The sequence below is a fragment of the Salmo trutta genome, chromosome 33, assembly GCF_901001165.1.
Source record: "Salmo trutta chromosome 33, fSalTru1.1, whole genome shotgun sequence".
NCBI classification, from domain to species: domain Eukaryota; kingdom Metazoa; phylum Chordata; class Actinopteri; order Salmoniformes; family Salmonidae; genus Salmo; species Salmo trutta.
In genome coordinates this window covers 21,323,223-21,347,291 of record NC_042989.1, presented here as the reverse complement: position 1 = coordinate 21,347,291, position 24,069 = coordinate 21,323,223, and the positions used below count along the sequence as shown (strand labels likewise).

Genomic DNA, 24,069 nt, shown 5'->3' with positions numbered 1-24,069 from the left:
GAAATACATGCAATTTGAAAAAGAGCCCACTGGACAATGTTCATGACTCTCTAACTATGACTTTAAGTGACATGTCATCCACCAAACAGCAAATTCAAAAGAATATGGGAAAGTTGTTCATGGACAGTTTAATGGGAAACAGGTTGCCTATGTGGTGTTTTCAGAAATCAAAGAACCAAGAAAAAACTGAATACACAGTGAAAGTACAAAGCAGTTACATTGTTTCCTAGGGTTATATTGCCATCTAGTGTAGAATAATACAACTGCATTGTAAGACTAACATTGTTACAGGAGTAGTTAGTGTAAATTGGCCTACATAGGAAAGGGAGATACCTAGTCAGTTGTACAACTGAATGCATTCAACTGAAATGTGTCTTCCGCATTTAACCCAGCCCCTCTGAATCAGAGAGGTGCGGGGGCTGCCTTAATCGACATCAACGTCTTCAGCGCCCGGGGAACAGTGGGTTATGAGCAAATTAATTATGTAAAGTGTTACCATCTATAATTGTGTTCCAGCATATTTAAACAAATTCACTTTCCTCCACTTGTGTTGTGTCTCATACTCTTTGTCAGGCACTTGAGTCACAAACACAGGAACAAAGTCCACTTCTTCACAAGATCCATGAACTAGGGTGAATGAAAATATATTATTAAAACATAGCCTGCATATGAATAACAAATTACCATATTCGAATTCTGAGACTGAATCTAAGTAAGGTTATCAATTTTATGTGCCAGATCCCATGCGAAAGAAAGCTGATGATTTATATCACCATTTTCAAGTTCTTTAGTTTATCATGGAATCGTAATTTGGCATGTGAGTACTATGACTAACATCGTCCTCAAAGCTCCAGTCAATGTGCATTGTAGACAGTATCCACACTGATCAGCATTCTGAAATGATACTATTTCACTTACTACTGGAAGGAGCCAGGGCCAAAAACATCCTTGTATTTTCTGCTTCATCTGCACATTCTGAATATATGTTGGGATTTAGCTGCTGCACAAAAATTGGTAGAAAATATCCTTCAGCATATACACATTCTCACATCAGAATCGCCTTCATTCGCCAAGTACATTTACACACTCTGAATTTTACTTGGTGATATGGTGCTGCATTAAATTCTGTGTACTCTGCGTATCCTTGTGCTTACCAATAGTTCCTTCCATAGTTTGATGGAACTCCTTCCCTTTTTCATTTCAGATCCTTGAAGCCAGGATTTTGTCAAGTACTTTAATTTTCTTAATGTCCTTCTGGATCATCGTTCTCCTCATCAGATACATCTCCAATCGAGTGAACTGGAAATTCATACATAGAGATCAACAAACACAATCTGTTTTTTCACTATTCTTTACCACTTATTCCAATTTCACAGTGATATAGAGTGCATTCGGAAAGTATTCAGACCCCTTAATTTTTTCACATTTTGTTACGTTACAGCCATATTCTAAAATGTATTAAATCATTTTCCCCCTCATCAATCGACACACAATACCACATAATGACAAAGCAAAAACTGTTTTTAGAAAAAAATATAACATTTTTTTTAAATTACAACTGAAATATCACATTTACATAGGTATTAAGACCCTTTACTCAGTACTTTGTTGAAGCACCTTTGGCAGTGATTACAGCCTCGAGTCTTCTTGGGTATGACACTACAAGCTTGGCACACATGTATTTGGGGAGTTTCTCCCCTTCTCTGCAGATCCTCTCAAGATCTGTCAGGTTGGATGGGGAGCATTGCTGCATTATGCTGCCACCACCAAGCTTCACCGTAGGGATGGTGCCAGGTTTCCTCCAGACGTGATGCTTGGCATTGAGGTCAAAGAGTTCAATCTTGGTTTCTCATGGTCTGAGTCCTTTAGGTGCCTTTTGGCAAACTCCAAGCGGACTGTCATGTGCATTTTACTGAGGAGCGGCTTCCGTCTGGCCACCCTATCATAAAGGCCTGATTGGTGGAGTACTGCAGAGATGGTTATCCTTCTGGAAGGTTTTCCAATTTCCACAAAGGAACTCTGGAGCTCTGTCAGAGTGACCGTCGGGTTCTTGGTCACCCCCTGACCAAGACCCTTCTCCCCAAATTGCTCAGTTTTGCTGGGTGGCTATTTCTAGGAAGAGCCTTGGTAGTTCCAAACTTTTCCCATTTAAGAATGAGGTAGGCCACTTTCTTCTCGGGGACCTTCAATGCTGTAGAAGTGTTTTGGTACCCTTCCCCAGATCTGTGCCTCGACACAATCCTGTCTCAGAGGTCTACGGACAGTTCCTTCCACCTCATGGTTTGGATTTTGCTCTGACATGCACTGTCAATTGTGGGACCTTATATAGACAGGTGTGTGCCTTTCCAAATCATGTTCAATTAATTGAATTTACCACCAGTTGTAGAAACATCTCAAGGATGATCAATAGAAACAGGATGCACCTGAGCTCAATTTTGCGTCTCATAGCAAAGGGTCTAAATACTTATGTAAATAAGGTATCTGTTTTTTATTTTTAGTACATTTGCAAGAATGTCTAAAAACTATTTTTCGCTTTGTCATTATGGGGTATCGGGTGAAGATTGATGAGGAAAAATATATATTTGATCCATTTTAGAATAAGGCTGTAACGTATCAAAATGTGGAAAAAGTCAATGGGTCTGAATACTTTATAAATGCACTGTACACATTAACACACGGAAACAGTACAGGCTCCATATAATTCCTATCATAGGCCTAATAGTATTGTAGAGCTCTTTTTACTTGCACACAATGTAGATGGGTCACCCCGTCCTGTCCCTAGGGGTCTATGGCCCTGCAGCGTCCCAACCCAATACACCCCACTCAGCTGTAGCATCTTAGTGAAACATTCATTATTGGTTTCAGGTGTGTTAGGCCAACGCCAGAGTGTCAATCAAAAATATGGCAGGCCCCCAGGGCCAGGACTGAGAAGCCCAGCAGCTAGGGATTGCCTAAATAGGTATCTCCCCTGACATGGGCAAGTTTTCAATACAGACGCCTTTTGTTGTACTGTATTCCATATAAGGCATCCAGACCTTATGAAAGTTGCACAGTATGCCCTTAATCTTGTAACAAATCAAATCTAGCGATGCATAAATTGTGGGAGGATAACCAACCTTCAAAATAATTTCTTAACTGCTATAAATGCTAAGTTACACAGTTTCTTCTGATAAGTCTCCAGTATCAACATTTCCAATGCACCGATATCGCATTTAAGGCCGATACAGATATCCAATATTTTCCTTGACAAAACAACGATACCAATAAGCAATATTTGAAATTTTAGAGGCCTTTAAAGCATTCTAGTACAGTTAAATAGTTAACGCACACGCAACACAGCGGTCTAAGGCACTGCATCTCAGTGCAAGAGGCGTCACTACAGTCCCTGGTTCGAATCCAGGCTGTATCACATTCGGCCGTGATTGGGAGACCTAAAGGGCGGCGCACAATTGGCCCAGCGTCGTCCGGGTTTGGCCGTCATTGTAAATAAGAATTTCTTCTTAACTGACCTGCCTAGCTAAATAAAGGTTACACACACACACACAGACCAAAAAGTTATTTCGTTGGCATTTACATATGTCCCCATTACAAACATAATCAAAACCCATTTCTTTCCCTTACTTGCTGTGCTGTTGCGTTGTTAATTTGTTCAGTCCTTTCATTCTCAACCAGGATTTCATCATACAGGTCAAGCAGTGAAGTTTCAGCTCTGTCTGTCCGTGGCCTCTCTTCCTCGGTGCGCACTGTCACTGTGTCCATGTCCATCTTGTCCAGCTGTGTCTAACATTTCACGTAAACCCTATTTCTTGTCTGCATCGAAGTAGCGGTACTTGTACCTAGCATTCAGCATGGTGGCAACACAGTAAAGAGGCTTAGAGAGAATGCCACCGAATCGTTTGTTCACAGCCTCTAGTAGAGTACTTTTACAAGTTTTAACCCCACGGTCTGTCGGCAGTTTTGTTGAGCAGGCGTTTCAATGCCATGACAGAGAGTATCACGTCTGCTGCAGACGCAGTTGATGAGCTTATTTCTCGAGTCAGTTGTTCGAATGGCGCTAGGAGTGTGTTCATGTTTCCAAGTTTCAAACATGTTCTCAAATGCCATTTAAATGGCAGCAGCGGTACGAGAACCAGCACATTCTTGAACATGCAATACGGCTTTCCTTAGTACGAAATCCTCATCAACCCACTGTGCTGTCAGACTCAGCATGCTTATGGGGCTGACGTCGCTGGTCCAAATGTCAGTCGTGAAGCTATGGAGCTACTTGCAATACTGTGTAACTCCGGTAGGGCAACATCTGTACAAAAATAGCACCTACTTGGTAGTGTGTACCGGTGCTCGACCAGTTGACGAAAGCCAACATCATCCACGACAGAGAACAGTTGATTGTCAAGGGCAATGAATTCCATTATCTTGGCTTTAATGGATTTGGCCTTTGAGTTGTCTCGCTGAAATGTTCTTACTCTTTCAAATGAGTGCTCGACTTGAACTTGTTTAGTTGTTGAAAGTGTGCACTTAGTATTTTTCGGCTTTTGTTCAGTGTAACTCTGTATTTTTTGTGGCGTCATTATATCATATAGGTATGCACGTCAGCTTTGACATCGGTTTTGGACATCAGTGTTAAACTAGACATCGAGCCGATGCCGACATCTCTCTCCTGACATTGGTGTTAAACTAGACATCGGGCCAATGTTGGCGCATCTCTCTCTCTCTCTGATTGTTTGATTTGATACAGCTAGCTAGCACTGCAGTGCATAAAATGTGGTGAGTAGTTGACTCAAAGACAAAGAGGGAGAAAGACAATAGTTGAACAGTTTGCTGACTGTACACTGTAACGTTACTGCATGATTGTAACATGTTTACTAACTCGTTAGTTCTATTAACTATGTTGACTATGACGTTACTTTAGCTAATATGGTGACAATGATTTGGTTTGGCTTGATAAGGTTTTTTCACCAGGGTCACATACAGCAGACATTTTGTTCATTGAAGTCCACAATTGAAGGGAAAAGGTGATAGAAAGAGAGCGCGAGAAGGAATACAACGTTACTGCTATGAAAGTGAACTGTGTTTACAAGTGATCAGGGGTGTATTTATTCTGCCAATTCTGTTGAAAAAAAATTCTTAAAAACGGAAGCAAACGGAACAAAACATACCTGAATTTGTCCAATCGAAAGTCTTGTTTGCAACTGTTGGACTAATAATTACACCCTATATCAGCTTGATGCAGGTAAGTGTGCAAGGCGGTATTCAATGTGTCACTGTATGTCAGCTCATATTTTTCTCTCACCTGTGTGCACCTATGTTGTAAATGTTCATTCATTCATTGTAGCAACCTCATGATGGGTATAAGGAATGATGGGTATAAGGAATGTATCATGTAATAGCCTCAACCTGTAGTCCCTGTTACATTGACCTGGGTGAATGGAATATTAATGGCAGTCATCCAATATGCTGTAATAGAAATAAGGCGATGCTCATTAAAAATCGTCCTCCCTCATCTTAAACGGCACTGACCGCCACTGGTAGCCAGAGGCTATCTAGAGTTGAACTGGCTGTGGTAGCTACTACAGTAGCTGCTTGTAGTTCATTCAGTCGAGAAGAGATGAGACATTGGCTAACGTAACATGTCAGTTACACTACTAACTCAACACTGAAAAAAGATTATGTCAAGCAGCACTTACCTTGCCATCTAGACCAGTCAACTAAAGAGTAGCCAGTTTCTGCTGTGCTTGTTTTTACAACTCGAAGAAAAAGCGCAAGACAAACAGCAGCAGCTGCCTCTGTTCATCTCTCCCGTGCTGGTACTATACGCCAGACTTTCAGAAGCTTTGCCTTCACAACGCCTGTCCGCACGCTCTGTGGTGTCAGTGCGGTCCAAAATCCAGCTGGCTGAAACTGGAAAACAGCCTACCCTACCGCTCTGAGGCGTCGGCATGGTCCTAAAGCATACCGGGGCCGCGTTTCGTTTCATAATGCAATTCTCCACCGTGCAACTTGTGCACGTAGATACGATAGCAACCTGCTAATCGTTGGGGACATCCTCGCTCAGGACCACCAGTGACGTTGGGCTGGGATGACAAACTCTCCCGACTTCAGGCAGTGACACAGTTGACACATGGCTACCGAGAACTCTCGCTGGATGCCGGACGGGAGATTTAATCTAACTGCCTCTCGTAATGTCCATCGATGCCTTGCCCTTGACGCTCTGGTAACGTAACCCAAGATTAGAATACCGTTAGACAATTTTGCAAGACATTTGAGGTAAATAAATAACATTTCCTATTGTATTGTACATTAAATTATACATCATAAGTCTACCTGATAGCATAGCAGTTGATGAGGCAGGCGTGGTAATGTTTTTTATTTTTGGACTGGTAGCTAAGGACGCAAAAGACCCGGATGTGGTAACTATACAAAAGTTGTATCTTTATTGGTTCATTTTCTTTTCACAATAACAGACTTCGATGGAAGAGGCGAAATCGAGGCAGCTCAGCAGATACAATTAATTCTTTATTTATATGGCTCAGCCTAGCATCAAAGCCGTTGCGAAGCTCGTCTAGCGGGGGGACGATTTGCAGTCTCCCCTGACCGCGCATAGTTGTTGCTTCTAGTGAGGGACAGTTGCCGTTTTATAGAAACTGATTAGGCAAATGTATCTACCACAGTGAGCGGGTACACTAGAAGAGGGTGGAGGAGGACCTAACTGTCCGTGTTGTTGTGTGGGTAAACGAAGAGATTAGCTGGCTAGGTACGGCTAGGTATAGCTGACGTTGCTAACTAAAAGCAGAGGTAACGATAATGGTTTATTGTTGTTAACATAGCTACTGTAGCTAGCGTTACTTGATTCACAGTTAGTTAGCGTTGTTATGCTGACGACGTCTAGTGTGAGAAAGAACGTTAACTACAGTAGCAATCTAATGTTAACCAGCTCTCTCTCTCTCTCTCTCTCTCTCTCTCATATATATATATATATATATATATATATATATACACACACAAAAGTATGTGGACACCACATGAAATTAGTGGATTCGGCTATTTCATTTTATACACCCGTTGCTGACAGGTGTATAAAATCGCGCACACAGCAATGCAATTTCCACAGACGAATATTAGAAGGGCCTTACTCAAGAACGCAGTGACTTTCAACGTGGCACCGTCATAGTATGCTACTTTTCCAACAAGTAAGTTCATAAAATGTCTGCCCTGCTAGAGCTGCCCCGTTCAACTGTAAGTGCTGTTATTGTGAAGTGGAAACGTCTAGGAGTAACAACGGCCCAGCTGCGAAGTGGTAGGCCACACAAGCTCACAGAACATTGCTGAAGTGCATAGCGTGTAAAAATGTTATGTCCTTGGTTGCAAAATTTCTACCGAGTTCCAAACAGCCTCTGGAAGCAACGTCAGTCAGCACAAGAACTGTCGTCTGGTGCGTCATGAAATGGATTTCCATTGCCAAGCAGCCGCACAATAGCCTAAAATCACAATGCCAAGCGTCCGCTGGAGTGGCTCGCCGCCATTGGACTCTGTGGAAACGTGTTTTCTGGCGTGATGAATCACGCTTCACCATCTTGCAGTCCGACGGAGGAATCTGGGTTTGGCAGAGGCCAAAAGAACGCTACCTGCCCGAATGCATAGTGCCAACTCTAAAGTTTGGTGGAGGAGGAATAATGGTCTGGGGCTGTTTTTCATGGTTCGGGCTAGGCCCCTTAGTTCCAGTGATGGTAAATCTTAACGCTACAGCATACAATGACATTCTAGACAATTCTGTGCTTCTAATTTTGTGGCAACAGTTTGAGGAAGGCCCTTTCCTGTTTCAGCATGACAATGCCCAGTTCACAAAGCGAGTTCCATACAGAAATTGTTGTCAAGATCGTGTGGAAGAACTTGACTGGCCTGCACAGAGCCCTGACCTCAACACCATCTAACGCTTTTGAGATTAATTGGAACAGCAACTGCGAGCAGGCGTAATCGCCCGACCTCACTAATGCTCTGTCCACGCAGCAATTTTACAACATCTAGTGGAAAACCTTTCCAGAAGAGTGGAGGCTGTTATAGCCGCAAAGGGGGGACCAACTCCATATACTTGTGGCCAAATACTTTTGGTAATGTAGCTAATAGTTTTCATCTCTGCTATCTGGCTAGTTTAAAGGTGCAATATGCAGAAATCGCAAAAATTCTAATAGTTCGCCTAAATGTGACAAAACAAACCACTGAGTGTAGAGAATTATTGTACCGTCTTTTCAATAACCAAAAATATTGTATTTTCAGCTGTTTGAAGCTGATGTACATAACTCAAAGTAAAATATGCAAAAATTAAACATAAGAAAGGGGAAGCATAGAAATGTGCTCCCGAGTGGTGCAGTGGTCTAAGGCACTGCATTTCAGTGTTTGAGCCGTCACTATAGACACCATGGTTCGATTCCAGGCTGTATCATAACTGGCTGTGATTGGGAGTCCCATAGGGCGGGGCACAATTGGCGTTGTCCGGGTTTGGCCGGTGTAGGCCGTCATTGTAAATAAGAATTTGTTCTTAACTGACTTAACTACAGTCAGATCTTTTTTTGTTTAACTAGGTAAGTTACCGCCAAAGACACTCATACTAGCATCCTATTTGATAACTACCTAGCTAGCTAATTAACTAGTTACTGTAACTACGGTCTGGGTAGGTCCTCCCAAACCAAGTTCATTTTTGTTTTTAAGTAACGTTTTGGGCAAACCGACCAAATTCATAGAAATCTGAGTTATAGATCTGTCATACTCATTGAAACAAGTCTAAGAAGCGGTAGATCTGCTCTGTGTGGGTTTTAACCTTTATTTAACTAGGTAAGTCAGTTAAGAACAAATGATTATTTGGCCTACCCCGTCCAAACCCTCCCCTAACCTGGATGACGCTGGGCCAATTGTGCGCCGCCCTATGGGACTCCCGATCACAGCCGGTTGTGATACAGCCAAGGATCGAACCAGGGTCTGTTGTGACTCCTCTAACGCTGAGATGCAGTGCCTTGGACCACTGCGCCACTTAGTTCTCATTGGACCCAAATAAAGGGTCAGTGCTATCCGGGATACTTGGAACATCCCTTCCCTAAACCACAACCCTAACTGTAACCATTTAAATGTCAACTTCAATGGGGATAGGGACGTCCCAAGGGTCCGTGATTGCACGGTCCCCAAACAAAACATCTGCTCTTTCTTGATTGATCTTTGGATATATGCATTAGATTCAGTCAAATGTGACTTTGCAGTTGCTAGTAAATAATAATTAGAACTTGGACAGGGTTGATTATTTGGGTGGGGGTGGGTGACAACTCTGTTCAGTTGTTACTCAATTAATTCTGGTCTTCTATCCCTAGGTTGCGCTGAATCCATCTGAAGTGGAAGTAAAAGATGTGCAATGGAATGTTAGAGTCCATGTCAAAAGCCTTTGAGCTGCTCACCTCAGCTGACAAGCGGTCACTTTCACTGTTGCTCTTTCTGACTGTGGTATCCACTGGACAAGGGTCAGGTAAGAGATCTCTCGTCGTCAGCAAAAGCCCCCCACACATCTCTGTTCCATACATTACTGTTATGCTGCTACAATTCCACTTGTCTCTTTCAGTCTAATAATGCAGGATGTACATTGCCCTATTTGGTAAATTATAACATTGGAATTGGGTTTATTTGAGCAAACAGCTGGCCCACATCCAACACATATGAGCTACACTCAATATTAAGGTGTCAAGTCCCCACATCCTCTCATAGCTGATGACTAAAAGATGCTGGATGGAGTGCGTGAAGCTGTTGCTAGAAGTCCTCTTCTTGCTCAGCTCCCACTCACCTCCCACTGCCTTTGACTCATTGATATTATATAAACCTCATAAAACCCCCTCATAAAACCCACTCATAGAAAGGCCTTTAACAACAGTGTTTTCAAACCAAAATATAGCAGGGGGAAAAACCATCAGAATGCGCTAGCATCAACCATGACCTTTTGTCCCTCAGGATGTGTGAGGCCATTCATGGTGCAGAACAGCTGGGTCAACCTGACGGAGACCAACAGGGGTTCCTTCCCTGTGGGCACGGTGCTCCAGTACAGCTGTGACCCAGGCTACCTGGCTGATGGGCCCAGCATCCTCACATGCAACCCCCTGGGCCTCTGGACCTCAGACCCACCCTGCTGCAAACAGAGTGATGGTGAGTGGCTCTCTCTACAATGTGGCTACCAGTATGACTCATTGTGAACAGGATTATTTCTCTCCAGTTGAACAACAAAGTTGATACCAAAATGTAGATAATGTAGGATTATAACTTTACAACATGATTGTTGTTTCTGACTAGCAGTGTGCCGGCCTCCGTTTGAGCCTGAGAATGGAGGGTACACCTGCCACCCGTCTCCCTGCCACCGGCTAGGCCAGGGCACTGTGATAGAATACTTCTGTGATGAAGGCTACATCCTGAAGGGAGAGTACAAATATCTTACCTGTCAGGATGGGGAGTGGGACGGTCCCATGCAGATTAGCTGTGTCAACCAAGGATGTGCGAGGCCGTTCATGGTCCAACATGGGTCAGCCAACCTGACAGAGACCAACGGGGGTTCCTTTCCTGTCGGCGCGGTGCTCCAGTACAGCTGTGACCCAGGCTTCCTGGTGGATGGGCCCAACATCCTCACCTGCACCCCCCTGGGACACTGGTCCTCAGACCCACCCCGCTGCATACACAGTGATGGTACTAATGGCTTGACTAAATACTCTGAATTCATTCCACACACACACACACTAACATATTTGGAAGTCTAAAATGAGTTTTGTGAGCTCACTAATGATGGTTCTCTTGTTTCTTGTCAACAGTGTGTCTGCCTCCATTTGAGCCAGAGAATGGGGGCTACACCTGCCACCCGTCCCCCTGCCATAGACTGAACCATCGCACTGTGATCGAGTACTTCTGTGATGAAGGCTACATCCTGAAGGGAGACTACAAATACCTGACCTGTCAGGATGGGGAGTGGGACGGTCCCATGCAGATTAGCTGTCTCCTGGACCAAGGTTGGTGTTACTCTTCAGAGTTCAGTGTTAGGTAGCTTGAACTATTCGTTTTTTGTTGTATCAACCTGCAAGATGAAATTTCACTGTAACATTATTACTTTTTTCAAGCCTCAAGCGCGACTGCCAACCTGCACACATTTTGCGCACCATGCACGCAATTTGAGGTCGAAGTATGCTGCTACAATAAACTATCATAAAATAGGCGAAAAATAGGCACGTTGCGGTAGTAGGAATTGACGAGCAGGAAACATATGTTGCGGTAGTTCAGTGTGTGTCGCTGCTTGGATGGAAACCGACATGGCAGAGAGCTGTTCCACTAATGTTTTTCACAAAAAGTTATGTTAGACTGTTAAACATTAGTAGGCCTATGATAATTAAACCAAATTGAACATGTTTCATTATTTATTTGAGGCTAAATTGATAGTATTTATGTATTATATTAAGTTAAAATAAGTGTTCATTCAGTATTGTTGTAATTGTCATTATTACAAATACATTTTTAAAAATCGGCATCGGCTTTTTTTGGTGAAAATGTAAACTGACTTAATTTTTGGAGGGGAGAAAATAAAAATATGAATAATTCCAACTACTGGATGCAATGTAGTAGTGTAGTTTACCATAGGATATTTGGAATATGAAACAACTGGCCTAGGCCTCCTGAGTGGCGAAGCAGTCTAAGGCACTGCATCTCAGTTCTAGAGGCGTCACTACAGGCACCCTGGTTCAAATCCAGGCTGTATCACAACCGGCCATGATAGGACGGCACACAATTGGCCCAGCGGCATCCGGGTTTGGCCGGTGTAGGTCGTCATTGTAAATAATAATTTGTTAACTGACTTGCCTAGTTAAATAAAGGTAAAAAATAAATAAAAAATTGCCCACAGAGCAGATCTACTGCTTCTTAGACTTGTTTCAATTAGTAAAAAATATATTTAAAAAATTGAAAAATAAGCTTGTTTTTCCCCCCCATCAGATTTCCATCCCTGACCTAATCCATCAAGTTTGACTACTAGTCTACCATTCATTCAACATGCCTTGTCATTGGTGAACAGACTATTATCACATCATTTGCAGCCTACTGTTGACATACAACTATATCAAGAGGACAGATCAAGAAGTGATTAAATAATGCGAGAAGAAAGTAAAAGTGCAATATGTGCCATGTAAAAAAGCTAACGTTTAAGTTCCTTGCTCAGAACATGAGAACATATGAAAGCTGGTGGTTCCCTTTAACATGAGTCTTCAATATTCCCAGGTAAGAAGTTTTAGGTTGTAGTTATTATAGGACTATTTCTCTCTACGATTTGTATTTCATATTCCTTTGACTATTGGATGTTCTTATAGGCACTTAAGTATTGCCAGTGTAACAGTATAGCTTCCGTCCCTCTCCTCGCTCCTACCTGGGCTTGAACCAGGAACACATCGACAACTGCCACCCTCGAAGCAGCATTACCCATGCAGAGCAAGGGGAACAACTACTCCAAGTCTCAGAGCGAGTGACGTTTGAAACGCTATTAGCGCGCACCCGCTAACTAGCTAGCCATTTCACATCGGTTACACCAGCCTAATCTTGGGAGTCGATAGGCTTGAAGTCATAAACAGCGCAATGCTTGAAGAATTGCGAAGGGCTGCTGGCAAAACGCACGAAAGTGCTATTTTGAATGAATGCTTACGAGCCTGCTGGTGCCTACCACCGCTCAGTAAGACTGCTATATCAAATCATAAACTTAATTATAATATAATAAACACACAGAAATATGAGCCTTAGGTCATTTAATATGGTTGAATCTGGAAACAATCATCTCGAAAACAAAACGTTTATTTTTTCAGTGAAATACGGAACTGTTCCGTATTTTATCTAACGGGTGGCACCCCTAGGTCTAAATATTTCTGTTACATTGCACAACCTTCAATGTTATGTCATAATTACGTAAAATTCTGGCAAATTAGTTTGCAACGAGCCAGGCGGCCCAAACTGTTGCATATACCCTGACTCTGCGTGCAATGAACGCAAGAGAACTGACACAATTTCACCTGGTTAATATTGCCTGCTAACCTGGATTTCTTTTAGCTAAATATGCAGGTTTAAAAATATATACTTCTGTGTATTGATTTTAAGAAAGGCATTGATGTTTATGGTTAGGTACATTCGTGCAACAATTGTGCTTTTTTCGCAAATGCGCTTTTGTTAAATCATCCCCCGTTTGGCGATGTTGGCTGTCTTTGTTAGGAAGAAATAGTCTTCACAGTTCGCAACGAGCCAGGCGGCCCAAACTGCTGCATATACCTGACTCTGTTGCAGAGGTGACACATTTTCCCTAATTAAAAGAAAATCATGTTAGCAGGCAATATTAACTAAATATGCAGGTTTAAAAATATATACTTGTGTATTGATTTTAAGAAAGACATTGATGTTTATGGTAAGGTACACGTTGGAGCAACGACAGTCCTTTTTCGCGAATGCGCACCGCATCGATTACATGCAACGCAGGACAGGCTAGATAAACTAGTAATATCATCAGCCATGTGTAGTTAACTAGTGATTATGATTGATTGTTTTTTATAAGATAAGTTTAATGCAAGCTAGCAACTTACCTTGGCTTCTTACTGTATTCGCGTAACAGGCAGGCTCCTCGTGGAGTGCAATGTAAATCAGGTGGTTAGAGCGTTGGACTAGTTAACCGTAAGGTTGCGAGATTGAATCCCCAAGCTGACAAGGTAAAAATCTGTCGTTCTGCCCCTGAACAAGGCAGTTAACCCACCGTACCTAGGCCATCATTGAAAATAAGAATGTGTTCTTAACTGACTTGCCTAGTTAAAAAATATTATAAAAAAATAATAATAATCATTATTGTTATGAAAACTTGAAATCGGCCCCCAATTAATCGGCCATTCCGATTAATCGGTTGACCTCTACTAGAAACATTTCATTGCGACCACATCAATTTAATTTAGGATCAAACACAAGACTTCTTTGTTGGCTATGTTCTTTGATATAAAATCCTAGGGAGAGCCCTGATGTATACATTTAAGCATATCTCTTCTAGTTAGCGAAGAGCAGCCAATTACCAAGTACCATACCAGTCTAAAGCCTCACATTCCTACTTAGTCTTCTGTCAACATCATTATTAGGGGGAAAAAAGTGCATTGCTTATGATTTGAGCAGTGTGGGTGTCGAACGTGCGCAGTCGTGGGGGCCGGGGGTGGCACCACCGTGCTGAATTGGTACTCCTAAATATTCTTCAAGGTTGGCAGGTCTGGGACACTGTTTGCACTTGGGCTGATTGCATGATTCCCCTCTTCCAGACAGAGACCCTGCCCTGCCATTGGGCATACCCACCCTGTCCATCGTGGCCTCCACTGCCAGCTCTGTAGCCCTCATCCTGCTGCTGGTGGTTCTGTTTGTCCTGCTGCAGCCAAAACTCAAGTCCTTCAACCACAGCCGGTGAGTGGCCTGAAACTACAGACATGCTTATTCAGCATCAGCTATGGTAGACTTATCCTAGCTATTTGTGTACTTCAGGGGTGTGCATGTCTCATAAAACTATCTCATAAGTCTCTAAAGTAATGAGTTATTAACACACTGTTTCACTCCTCTCTGGTCCCCCTCACAGCCGTGAGCAGGGGGTGTCAGGCCAGCCTGTGTCCATCATGGTGGAGGGGGTGCAGGTGGCCCTGCCCTCCTATGAGGAGGCGGTGTGTGGCGGGGGGGGTCTGGGTCTCAGCTCTGAGTCCCGGGTCCAAATAGTGTTGTCAGAGGGCCAGCAGGCTGCAGGGACGACTGAGCTGCTCATTGCCCAGGCCGGGCCCTCGACCATCTCCCGGCGCTCAGAGATGGCATTGGTTCACCCAGTACCATCATCCTTCACTTCTTCCCCTTCATCCTCCTCCTGCTGGGGCCCGGAGCAGGCTGCTGCTGCAGCGCCTTCACCCTCACAGCGGAGGGACTCCACAGGCAGCGAGCAGCACAGCCTGCCCCTCGACTCTGAGATGGACTACTCTGACGGTAGGCCCCCTATCAACATGTCTCTCCAAACAGGCCCCTTCACACATGTATTGGTTGATAATGCATATATGTATACGGCGTATTGATGATTTCTCTTTGTTCCTGCAGATATGCCTTTGTTAAAGGAGGCCTGAATCATGCTGCTGCCACTTGGGTGTACATTAGAGACCTCCAGGGTTGCTGTTGATCGGCTGTGTTGAGTCGGAGGCCTGTATGAAGCTCCCTGCTGCAGCAGCTGCCAACACAAGACTTCCCACCCACTTCCTCCAGGGGCACTAAGTGAGGCCGTGTTATGCTCAGCAGAATGTTACCTCTCCCCCATCCAGAGGAGGGCTCAGAGGGGTTTCACATGTACATAATGCTTAGCCATTTTGTAAGTGTCTGACACTTGTTCTTTTAACCATTGGCTTAGCGCAGGGACATAACTGTAAAAGAATGAGCACCCTGTATGTTGGAAGGTCTTTTGGAAAGCTCAAAATGACATTTGAAAATTCTCTTTACAGCATTACATGTTTTTTTTTCAGTGGTTAAACACATTTTATGAGCTAATCATTGCACCCATCACCAATTTGTACCATGTTGACCTGTTTTTACATGATCACTGCAGAACATGCAAAGCAGCATGTTAGGAATGATGCATGAAGACCACTGGAACTTAGATTGAACTGGTCATTCTCACACATACACAGATTTGACCATTTATGCTCAAACATTTTAACGATAAGGTAAGTAAGTAACTTGTGATAATATTCTGGATGGGGTTCTTAATGGCACAACTAATTGATGTCACGTATCCATTCTGATCATCGTTTTGAGCGCAATGGTTTTTTTCATGCACTTATTAGATGATTTTGCTGAAGGCCAGTGTTCCCTATGTTGAGGCGCACCTCTCAGCTTATTGACATTGGGTTTAGCGTTCATATCCTCTTACTCATGCCAGTACACCTTTTCCCAGATGGCCTTAGAGCTCCACTTCTATGCACAAAAAGCATCTGTATTGAGTTTCCTTCCTAAAAAAGGATTTTAAAATTAATGTCAATTTTTGCTCTTCACAGCTCAGTGACGTAACAAATTGGAGCATAGTTGGTGTTTCTTTGACACCTGACAATGTTATACTTTATATTTATTTGTGGGTTGTTTTTAAAATGAAGCGTTAAGATGGGTCAACTAAATTGAGTATTTAGTATATTCATGTCCAGAATGCTGTTGATCAGCCATGGTTGCTTGGATGCTTCCACAATTCTTGAAAAAGCATATTAAGACATGTCTTATAACATTGCCACCTTGGTGGACTCATAAGGACATCATCTGTGGAAGACTAAAGTTAATTGGGTTAACCATAAATAGTTCAAAACAGGTAATTATTGTTATGTACAGAAGCTTAGTGTCATGTCTTTTCAAATGGTTTCAGTTGCTTTGGGACTAAACAATGCAATTGGTGTAAAGATAGTATTTTAATATTTGAAAAAAGCTTTGTTAATTTTATTCTGTAAATACCCTGTTATAATTTTGAATAAATATAATTTGAGCTGTGAAAGGTTTTGTCCTTGTCAACCAATTCCATTCTTCAACAGTTCCAACCTCTTTCACTGAACTGTTCATCTGTTTTGTGGACTTTCTGCACTAGGTGGCATTGTAATGCACTTTAATTATACTCTTGACTTCTAGAACCCACTTCTTGAAAATTAAATTTCTGACATTTTAGAGGCTTGTTTGTAATTAAACATCACTTTTTGTTTTCATAAAACTGCAACAAAGATGGAGACCCTGTATAGCTTTATGCTGCTTTTATGTCCTCTACAGAAATGACCCCATTGTGAATTTGGTTAAAACCTTAATCTACAAGTATAAAATACCTGGGCATAATCTATTGTGTCAAAATGATGAATATGGGCAGTAGATAAACTATTTAAATTCATATCTTCTCTAGAAATAAAAGCTTGTCAATATAAATACAGTTAGTTTTTTTTTTCCTCCAGTTAGTATCTAGTGGCTTAGACACTGCATTCCAACTACAGTATACAGTTGCATTGGTAAAATTGTGCTGCACATCACTAGCCAGTTATGTTGCCCTAAAAAGCCATACATTTGATGTCACTGAAGTGACTAAGCGATGACCAAATTAGACTACCATCTTCTGTTCTCAACACAGCCTGATTGTCTGAGGTGTCCCTCTCCCTTCCGTTGCCTTTCCAATGCTGAGGTCTTGGCTCCTGTCCTGGGCCTGTTCAGTTTGGTCTGCTGTCCTCCTGTGACCGCTCCATCTCTATGGGCCTCTCCCATATGGGACCTATAGAACCTTTACTTCTTCTATTTTACCGGTCACTGTCATGTGTACAGGCTTTGCTATGGGAGAGAAAAAATAGATTTCTTTAGAAGAAAGATTGCCTATATTTTCTCAAACATTTTCTCAAACAGTCTGGCACACTGTAACAACAGCAGGGGTAAGGGGACAGAACATTCTCTGAGCCACGCTACCCTAGTGTTATCCAGACAGCTGTGACACTTACCCTCAGCTGGTGGCTTGAAGCTTTAGTAACATCTGAAGAGGATGATGAAAAGCAGTGCCTCGCCTCCCTGGAATATGATGTAGATCAGCGGGAACAGATACAGGGGGCCAATAACCTCCGGGGGAAAGGCCACTTTCAAGATGGTGGAACACAGCTGGATGTTCTGACAGCCTGTCTCCATAGAAATAGTCCTCCTGCATCTGAGAAAATATTTGTTCATGGTTTGCTCAACTGTATATTATTATTGATAGCTATGAATGGATGCATACCCCTTGGCCCAGTCTATCCTTGAACCGATGAATACAGCAGTGCACTTACTGATGATTGACTTTGAAGATGGTGGACATGATGTATCCCAGCAGGTAGCCTGTCAGGGGCATCAGTGCAGCCACGGCTATGAGTCGGGATGAAAGAACCACCCTCACTGTTCCCCCAATGGAGATGCCTGACATGACACCAATGGCCACAGAGCCAATTAGTAAGATGCTTAGACCAACCTGTGGAGTAAAAGCTCTGTCAAATCAAACGTGCTTTTACAGAGGATGTTTATTAATGTCCTTTAGTAAATAGAAAATGCTATATGAATGAACTAGGATTAGAAAAACTATTTTATATACCTTAAGATATGTCACTTTGTTGACCAAAAATACAGGATCTGGAGTCAAGCTCACCTTGATGATGATCTGAGAGTACTGTGGTACCCGGTGGTTGATGGCTATGCCAATGGCACAGGGCACTAGGGTCATGATGAGAGCTATGGTGATGCCAGTGTAAGGCACAGCGTTTTCCAAGTTATTGAAGCCATGGCAATATAGGAAGAGCAGCAGAGGCATCATACCCAGGGCCAAAACAGTAGAACATGTGGTCATTACAATGCTGTAGGATATAAAGAAAAGGGGGGTTGAAACTTTTATCATTTCCATTCAATTTGGTGATATCCTTGCCAAATCTTAACAATAGAACATGTGTTATCTTTAGTTTAGCATTCATGCTATGTGCAAAATTATTCAAACCTTTGCATTTTTCTGTATATTGAAACAATTGTATAAATGTTTTTGTCCAACATTTTTGTCCAACATGTCCTGCCTAATAATTTTTCTAAATAAAAAAAAAACAGTCAGATCAATATGTCAATGAGTTCACCTTAGGTTCATGTCACCCTTCAGGGCCAGGGCGAAGATGTTGGAGAGGTTTCCACCCGGACAGCAGCCACAGATCAGCACGGTCACAGCCTCGATGGCACCCAGCTGGAAGATTTTGGCCAGGCTGAAGGCAGTGAGAGGCATGATACCAAACTGGGCCACCACTGCGATGGCCACCCCTTTGGGCTTCAGGATATGGGCCTTGATCTTGGAGATCTCCATGGTGCAGCCCAGGGACACCATGGTGATGAAGAGGATGATGATGGTGATGCCACTGATGGCCATGTCCATAACCGGGGAGAAGGGGGACTGGAAGCCAGTGGTGACATTACGAGGTGTGATGTTGTAGGTGTTGCCGCCATTCCAAGCTGTCTCATAGCCATCTCTGTACTGTCCCTCTGTCTGGTTCATGGTACCATTCATCCCAAAGCTGTTCGTTTACTTTATATTTAATGAGACACCGAACATTAAAAAAAATGAAGAAATATATCTATGTTAATGGAGAGCAAATGGTTCTGTGTTGTCTCTTGGACTTGACCAACTGGAGAGTTACAACTCCTCCTGTCCACTCTATTACACTTCAGCCTTGTGATCTAAACTTTGAATGGAGTCTACTCTACATTTAAGCCATTTAGCAGATGCTCTTATCCAGAGTGACTTACAGTAGTGAATACATACATTTCATTTTCATTTCATGCATGTTTTTTTTTGTACTGGCCCCCCGTGGGAATTGAACCCACAACCCTGGCATTGCACACACCATGCTGGCGTTGCAAACACCATGCTCTACCAACTGAGTCACGGGTGATGCCATGATGAGTATTACTATTTTTACAATAAGACAGTTTGGTACTAGCTACGTTACTCAATGACGCCACACAATTAATATATTTGATGAGACTTGAACAATGCAAACTATGAATGTATTTTGCTACCAGGCAACATTTCACCTCAGATGATTCAAATCTATCCTGCAGTGTTGAATGACTCTGTAGCTATCCTGATGATGACACAGCAGTCCAGAGAGTTAATACACTACTCTATAAATGTATACCATCGTCACTCAGTTCTGACCGTACAGTGGTTAGTAAATACTTTCTTAGTGCTATTTTTCTTAAAACTGCATTGTTGGTGAAGGGCTTGTAAGTAAGCATTTCACTGTAAGGTCTACACCTGTTGTATTTGGTGCATGTGACAAGTAAAATGTGATTTGATTTGAGTATTAGCCTTTGTTGTTGCTCAGAGAGCTCTAAGATATTCTCCTTGTGACTTTCAGCTGCTACAGAAGCTGAACGGATGAGGGACAAATGATTGTTCAAAGAATATCTCCCTTTAACTAGAATATGTGACTAAAGAGCAAACATATACATTTTAGCACAATTAATTGGATAAGTACGATTTGTTTTTCTACATGGTTTGCTATCCTAATGCGGTTCCCTAGGCACCCACTGAAGGGCTATTCATCAACCCGTGCTATTCAGCCCCAAACAATAGAGTGCAGTGGGGTGCCCAATCAAACATGCATTCAGAGGCCTTCAGAGGGCGAATATAGTCATTTCTTAGAAGTGTCTCAGAACACGTCTCTAATGAAAATATCAGGGCCTGAAAGGATATTTTTACAAAACAGAGTGCAGAAATACACTAAGTACACCAAACACTAGGAACACCTTCCTAATATTGAGTTGCAACCCCCCTCCCCCCTTTTGCCCTCAGAACAGCCTCAATTCGTTGGGGCATGGACTCTACAAGGTTCAAAAGCATTCCACAGGGATACTGGGCCATGTTGTCTACAATGCTTCCCACAGTTGTGTCAAATCAAATCAAATCAAATGTATTTATATATCCCTTCTTACATCAGCTGATATCTCAAAGTGCTGTTCAGAAACCCAGCCTAAAACCCCAAACAGCAAGCAATGCAGGTGTAGAAGCACGGTGGCTAGTAAAAACTCCCTAGAAAGGACAAAACCTAGGAAGAAACCTAGAGAGGAACCAGGCTATGAGGGGTGGCCAGTCCTCTTCTGGCTGTGCCGGGTGGAGATTATAACAGAACATGGCCAAGATGTTCAAATGTTCATAAATGACCAGCATGGTCAAATAATAATAATCACAGTAGTTGTGTCAAGTTGGCTGGATATCCTTTGCGTGGTGGACCGTTCTTGATACACATGGAAAACTGTTGAGCGTGAAAAACCCAGCAGTGTCGCAGTTCTTGACATAAACCTGCACTTAAATCTGTTGTCTTGCCCGTTAACCCTCTGAATGGCACACATGCATAATCCATGTCTCAATTGTCTCAAGGATTAATTAGGTTTTATTATTGGTCTTTTTTTCTTGCCCTTACTCATTAGTATTTATGTGCATGTAATGAGATAAACTAAATCTAGATCTACTTTATGTGTAAATTAGATTACATTCATGCATGTCATGTTTGTGTTTTAAACGTATGAGTCCTGAAGTGGCACTGTAGTTCAACTAGTTATTACATTTTTATTAAAGCCCAATTGATAAAAAGAGAAATAAAGTAGATAACAATCCCAGATTATAATGCTAGTAGTAATGAATTATCATGACACCTCAAGGCAATGTGATTATTTTAAAAGTATTTTCTTACCTTCATTGTGTGCAGTCTTGTGATGTTCAAGTCTCTGGTCCGCTGAGTGCTTTCTCTCTCTTCTCTCTCTCTCTTACTCCCCCTCTCTCTCCCCTCTCTAGCACACACACTTTACCCATCACTCCTCACATTCTTCTATCTAACCCCATAGCTCTCTATCTAGAAACCCCTGTCACATGGCATTATGGTCACATGTTAGGGGGGCTAACTCCTGCGCAACAGGCTGCATCTTCAAATTCATAACAATCATCACATTTCTGTACTCATTGCCCTCTTACATCCTGGACGTATCCACCTGAATATGTTTGTATATGGGGGATGTAAATGAGACAAAGGAATGCATGTATTTCTTCCCAATTCAACTTTCTTAGCAGAATTGACATAATTGGTTATTACCCAATTATCACCTAAAAACAGCTTGTTCGATATCCAAGGTTAATGATGATGTCAACACTCTTATAAAATGTTTCAGGGCTCTAGAGCTAACATTCAGTACAGATGAAGATAAGCTGATCACAATACTGTACCAATAAGTTACGCTCATCCACACCTGCTGATATGAGATGCCAGCTCTGTCCCTTGTTTGGCTGTATTTCTATTAGACTTGAGTACCGTGGGAAAGCCCTGTTTAGCGTCAATGGGTCAGATTGTGTGGACAGAGTGTAATTGTTGCCAAAGCACTTTAGGGGGATTTTTTCTACTTGGCATTCATGCGCATGTAACAAGTATCAATTAATATTACACAACCAGGCTGAAAGTTCAATGCCTTCGCCTGGCAAAGTTGCTAGTCCTTTCAGTGGAGCCCCTCCTCACTTTATGCCATCCTTGGCAACTTGGGACCTTCCAGTCACTACTCACACAACTGGGCCAGAGATGTCAAATAAGGCTGAGTTGTTGATTTTGTAAACAGTGTTTTACTTATTAGTTCAAAGAAATGTACTCAGAGCATGTACTGACCAGCTTGCAAGTGTCTTCACTGACATTGTCAACCTCTCCCAGGGGCTATGGTGGTCTGCTTAGTTCCCTCCTGTACTCCCTGTTCACACATGACTGCATGGCCGCCATGACTCCAACACCATCATTAATTTGCAGAAGATACAACGGTGGTAGGCCTGATCACAGACGACAATGAGACAGCCTATAGGGTGGGAGGTCAGAGACCTGGCAGTCTGGTGCCAGGACAACAACCTCTCCCTCAACGTCAACAAGACAAAAGAGCTGATCGAAGACTACAGGAAACAGAGGGCCGAGCACGCCCCCATTCACACCGACGGCAATAGTGGAGCGGCTCGAGAGCTTCAAGTTCCTCTGTTTCCACATCACTAAGGGTCTATCATTGTTCAAACACACCAACACAATAGTGAAGAGGGCACAACAACGCCTCTTCCCCCTCAGGTGGCTGAAAAGATTTGGCATGGCATGATCCTCAAAAAGTTCTACAGCTGCAGCATTGAACGCATCTTGACTGGCTGCATCACCACTTGGTATGGTAACTGTTTGGCATCTGACTGCAAGGCGCTCCAGAGGGTAGTGCTTATGGCCAAGTACATCACTGGGGCCGAGCTCCCTGCCATCCAGGACCTCTATACCAGGTGGTGTCAGAGGAAGGCCCTAAACATGCTCAAAGACTCAAGCCACCAAAGTCATAGACTGTTCTCTCTGCTACCGCATGACAAGCTGTACCGATGCACCAAGTCTGGAACCAACAGGACCCTGAGCAGCTTCTACCCCCAAGTCATAAGACTGATAAATAGTTAGTTATCCAAAGGGTTACCCGGACTATCTGCATTGACCCTTTTCACACTTACATTTTTTACTCATCGCACAGGGTGCAGCTCCTGTTACTATCTGTCACTTTATTCCTAGTTATATGTACATATCTACCTCAATTACTTCATACCCCTGCACAACGTCTCAGTACTGGAACCTCTTGTATATAACCAAGTTATCGTTCCTCATTGTGTATCTATTATTACGTGTTTTACTTTTCTATTATTTCTCTATTTGCTTTCTCGCTGCATTGTTGGGAAGTAAGCATTTCACTGTTAGTCCACACCTATTGTGTGTTACAAATACCACATATGCATTCTGATTAAACATTTAATTGGAAACATTTTATTTATGTGATACTATGCTTTGCACGCCATGAAAGAGCTTGAAGAAGAAAAAAAAATGTATTTTCAAACCCAAACCTGTGCTTTTCTTACTTGCTCACATTCCAGTGTTACAAAAATGTTCAGTGATCCTTTTCGCTGTAGTGGTTGTGGAGCTTAGTCTCACTGGGTGCACACAGCACCTCAGGAAACCGCATTTACTGAAGTAGGCAGGCAGTTAGTTCATGAGACCTGTGTCCACAGGCAGTCCCCAAATATGTGCGCTGTTGGATAGTGTTTTACCACATCAAGGGAGCTATGTGTGGGTAAACGTATGCTTTGCAGTTCTTTGGAAAGTTGTAGCTATTTGAGAAATAAATTACTTTGACATTTACTCTTTATATATGTAGTGGGTAATATTTAACACGTGACTCGTAATAAGACTAAGCAATTAGCCTATTAAAATGCTTATCTTTATCTGACTCCGTTTAACATTATACAAGGCATAAGCTTAAGTTGCAAAGCATTAACAAGCATTACAAGGCATTATTCAAAGCATGGTCAGAGAGAAAAAGAGAGACAAAGAAACCATGGTTGTGCCATGGCCCATAGCTCATGGGCGAGGGAGAGAGAAAGAAAGAGTGTAGGTAATGTATTTCACCAGCGCAACATAAGAGAAATAGACA

At 42.6% G+C, this 24,069-nt stretch overlaps 2 protein-coding genes and 1 long non-coding RNA gene across 8 annotated transcripts; 1 reads left to right on the top strand and 2 right to left on the bottom strand.

Moving 5' to 3' along the window:
• Nucleotides 1-430: 430 nt before the first annotated feature.
• LOC115172645 (uncharacterized) lies at nucleotides 431-6,477 on the bottom strand. 2 transcript variants are annotated; one of them, XR_003871467.1, is made up of 5 exons: nucleotides 6,322-6,477; nucleotides 5,685-6,208; nucleotides 1,155-1,299; nucleotides 919-1,000; nucleotides 431-627 (listed from the first exon to the last, which is right to left on the bottom strand). It is a non-coding gene; the product is annotated as an uncharacterized LOC115172645 (long non-coding RNA). The 2 variants fall into 2 exon arrangements; XR_003871466.1 differs by having other exon boundaries at nucleotides 6,023-6,208.
• Nucleotides 6,478-6,489: 12 nt separating this feature from the next.
• LOC115172643 (sushi domain-containing protein 6) lies at nucleotides 6,490-16,567 on the top strand. Of its 5 annotated transcripts, none has more exons than XM_029730294.1 (8): nucleotides 6,490-6,751; nucleotides 9,354-9,505; nucleotides 9,982-10,173; nucleotides 10,318-10,704; nucleotides 10,827-11,021; nucleotides 14,328-14,466; nucleotides 14,636-15,027; nucleotides 15,136-16,564. In XM_029730294.1, the coding sequence occupies exons 2-8, from the start codon at nucleotides 9,388-9,390 to the stop codon at nucleotides 15,159-15,161; spliced, it is 1,449 nt and encodes a 482-aa protein (XP_029586154.1). In that variant the 5' UTR covers nucleotides 6,490-6,751; nucleotides 9,354-9,387; the 3' UTR covers nucleotides 15,162-16,564. The 5 variants fall into 5 exon arrangements, with proteins under 5 accessions (XP_029586154.1, XP_029586157.1, XP_029586153.1 ...); XM_029730297.1 differs by having other exon boundaries at nucleotides 6,491-6,792; nucleotides 10,321-10,704; XM_029730293.1 differs by having other exon boundaries at nucleotides 6,491-6,792.
• A 219-nt stretch (nucleotides 16,568-16,786) lies between these two features.
• Nucleotides 16,787-21,408, bottom strand: LOC115172644 (sodium/bile acid cotransporter). Its single transcript, XM_029730298.1, has 6 exons — nucleotides 21,291-21,408; nucleotides 18,681-19,120; nucleotides 18,209-18,413; nucleotides 17,856-18,034; nucleotides 17,538-17,737; nucleotides 16,787-17,373 (listed from the first exon to the last, which is right to left on the bottom strand). The coding sequence occupies exons 2-5, from the start codon at nucleotides 19,100-19,102 to the stop codon at nucleotides 17,560-17,562; spliced, it is 984 nt and encodes a 327-aa protein (XP_029586158.1). The 5' UTR covers nucleotides 19,103-19,120; nucleotides 21,291-21,408; the 3' UTR covers nucleotides 16,787-17,373; nucleotides 17,538-17,559.
• Nucleotides 21,409-24,069: the final 2,661 nt, after the last annotated feature.

Coding starts and splice junctions, on each gene's coding strand:
- LOC115172644 (XM_029730298.1), bottom strand. CDS start 19,102: ATGAATGGTACCATGAACCAGACAGAGGGACAGTACAGAGATGGCTAT. Junction 18,414..18,680: donor AAGGGTGACATGAACCTAAG/GTGAACTCATTG, acceptor TATATCCTACAG/CATTGTAATGACCACATGTT. Junction 18,035..18,208: donor ACTCTCAGATCATCATCAAG/GTGAGCTTGACT, acceptor TTTACTCCACAG/GTTGGTCTAAGCATCTTACT.
- LOC115172643 (XM_029730296.1), top strand. CDS start 9,388: ATGTGCAATGGAATGTTAGAGTCCATGTCAAAAGCCTTTGAGCTGCTC. Junction 10,174..10,317: donor CTGCTGCAAACAGAGTGATG/GTGAGTGGCTCT, acceptor GTTTCTGACTAG/CAGTGTGCCGGCCTCCGTTT. Junction 14,467..14,635: donor AAGTCCTTCAACCACAGCCG/GTGAGTGGCCTG, acceptor TCCCCCTCACAG/CCGTGAGCAGGGGGTGTCAG.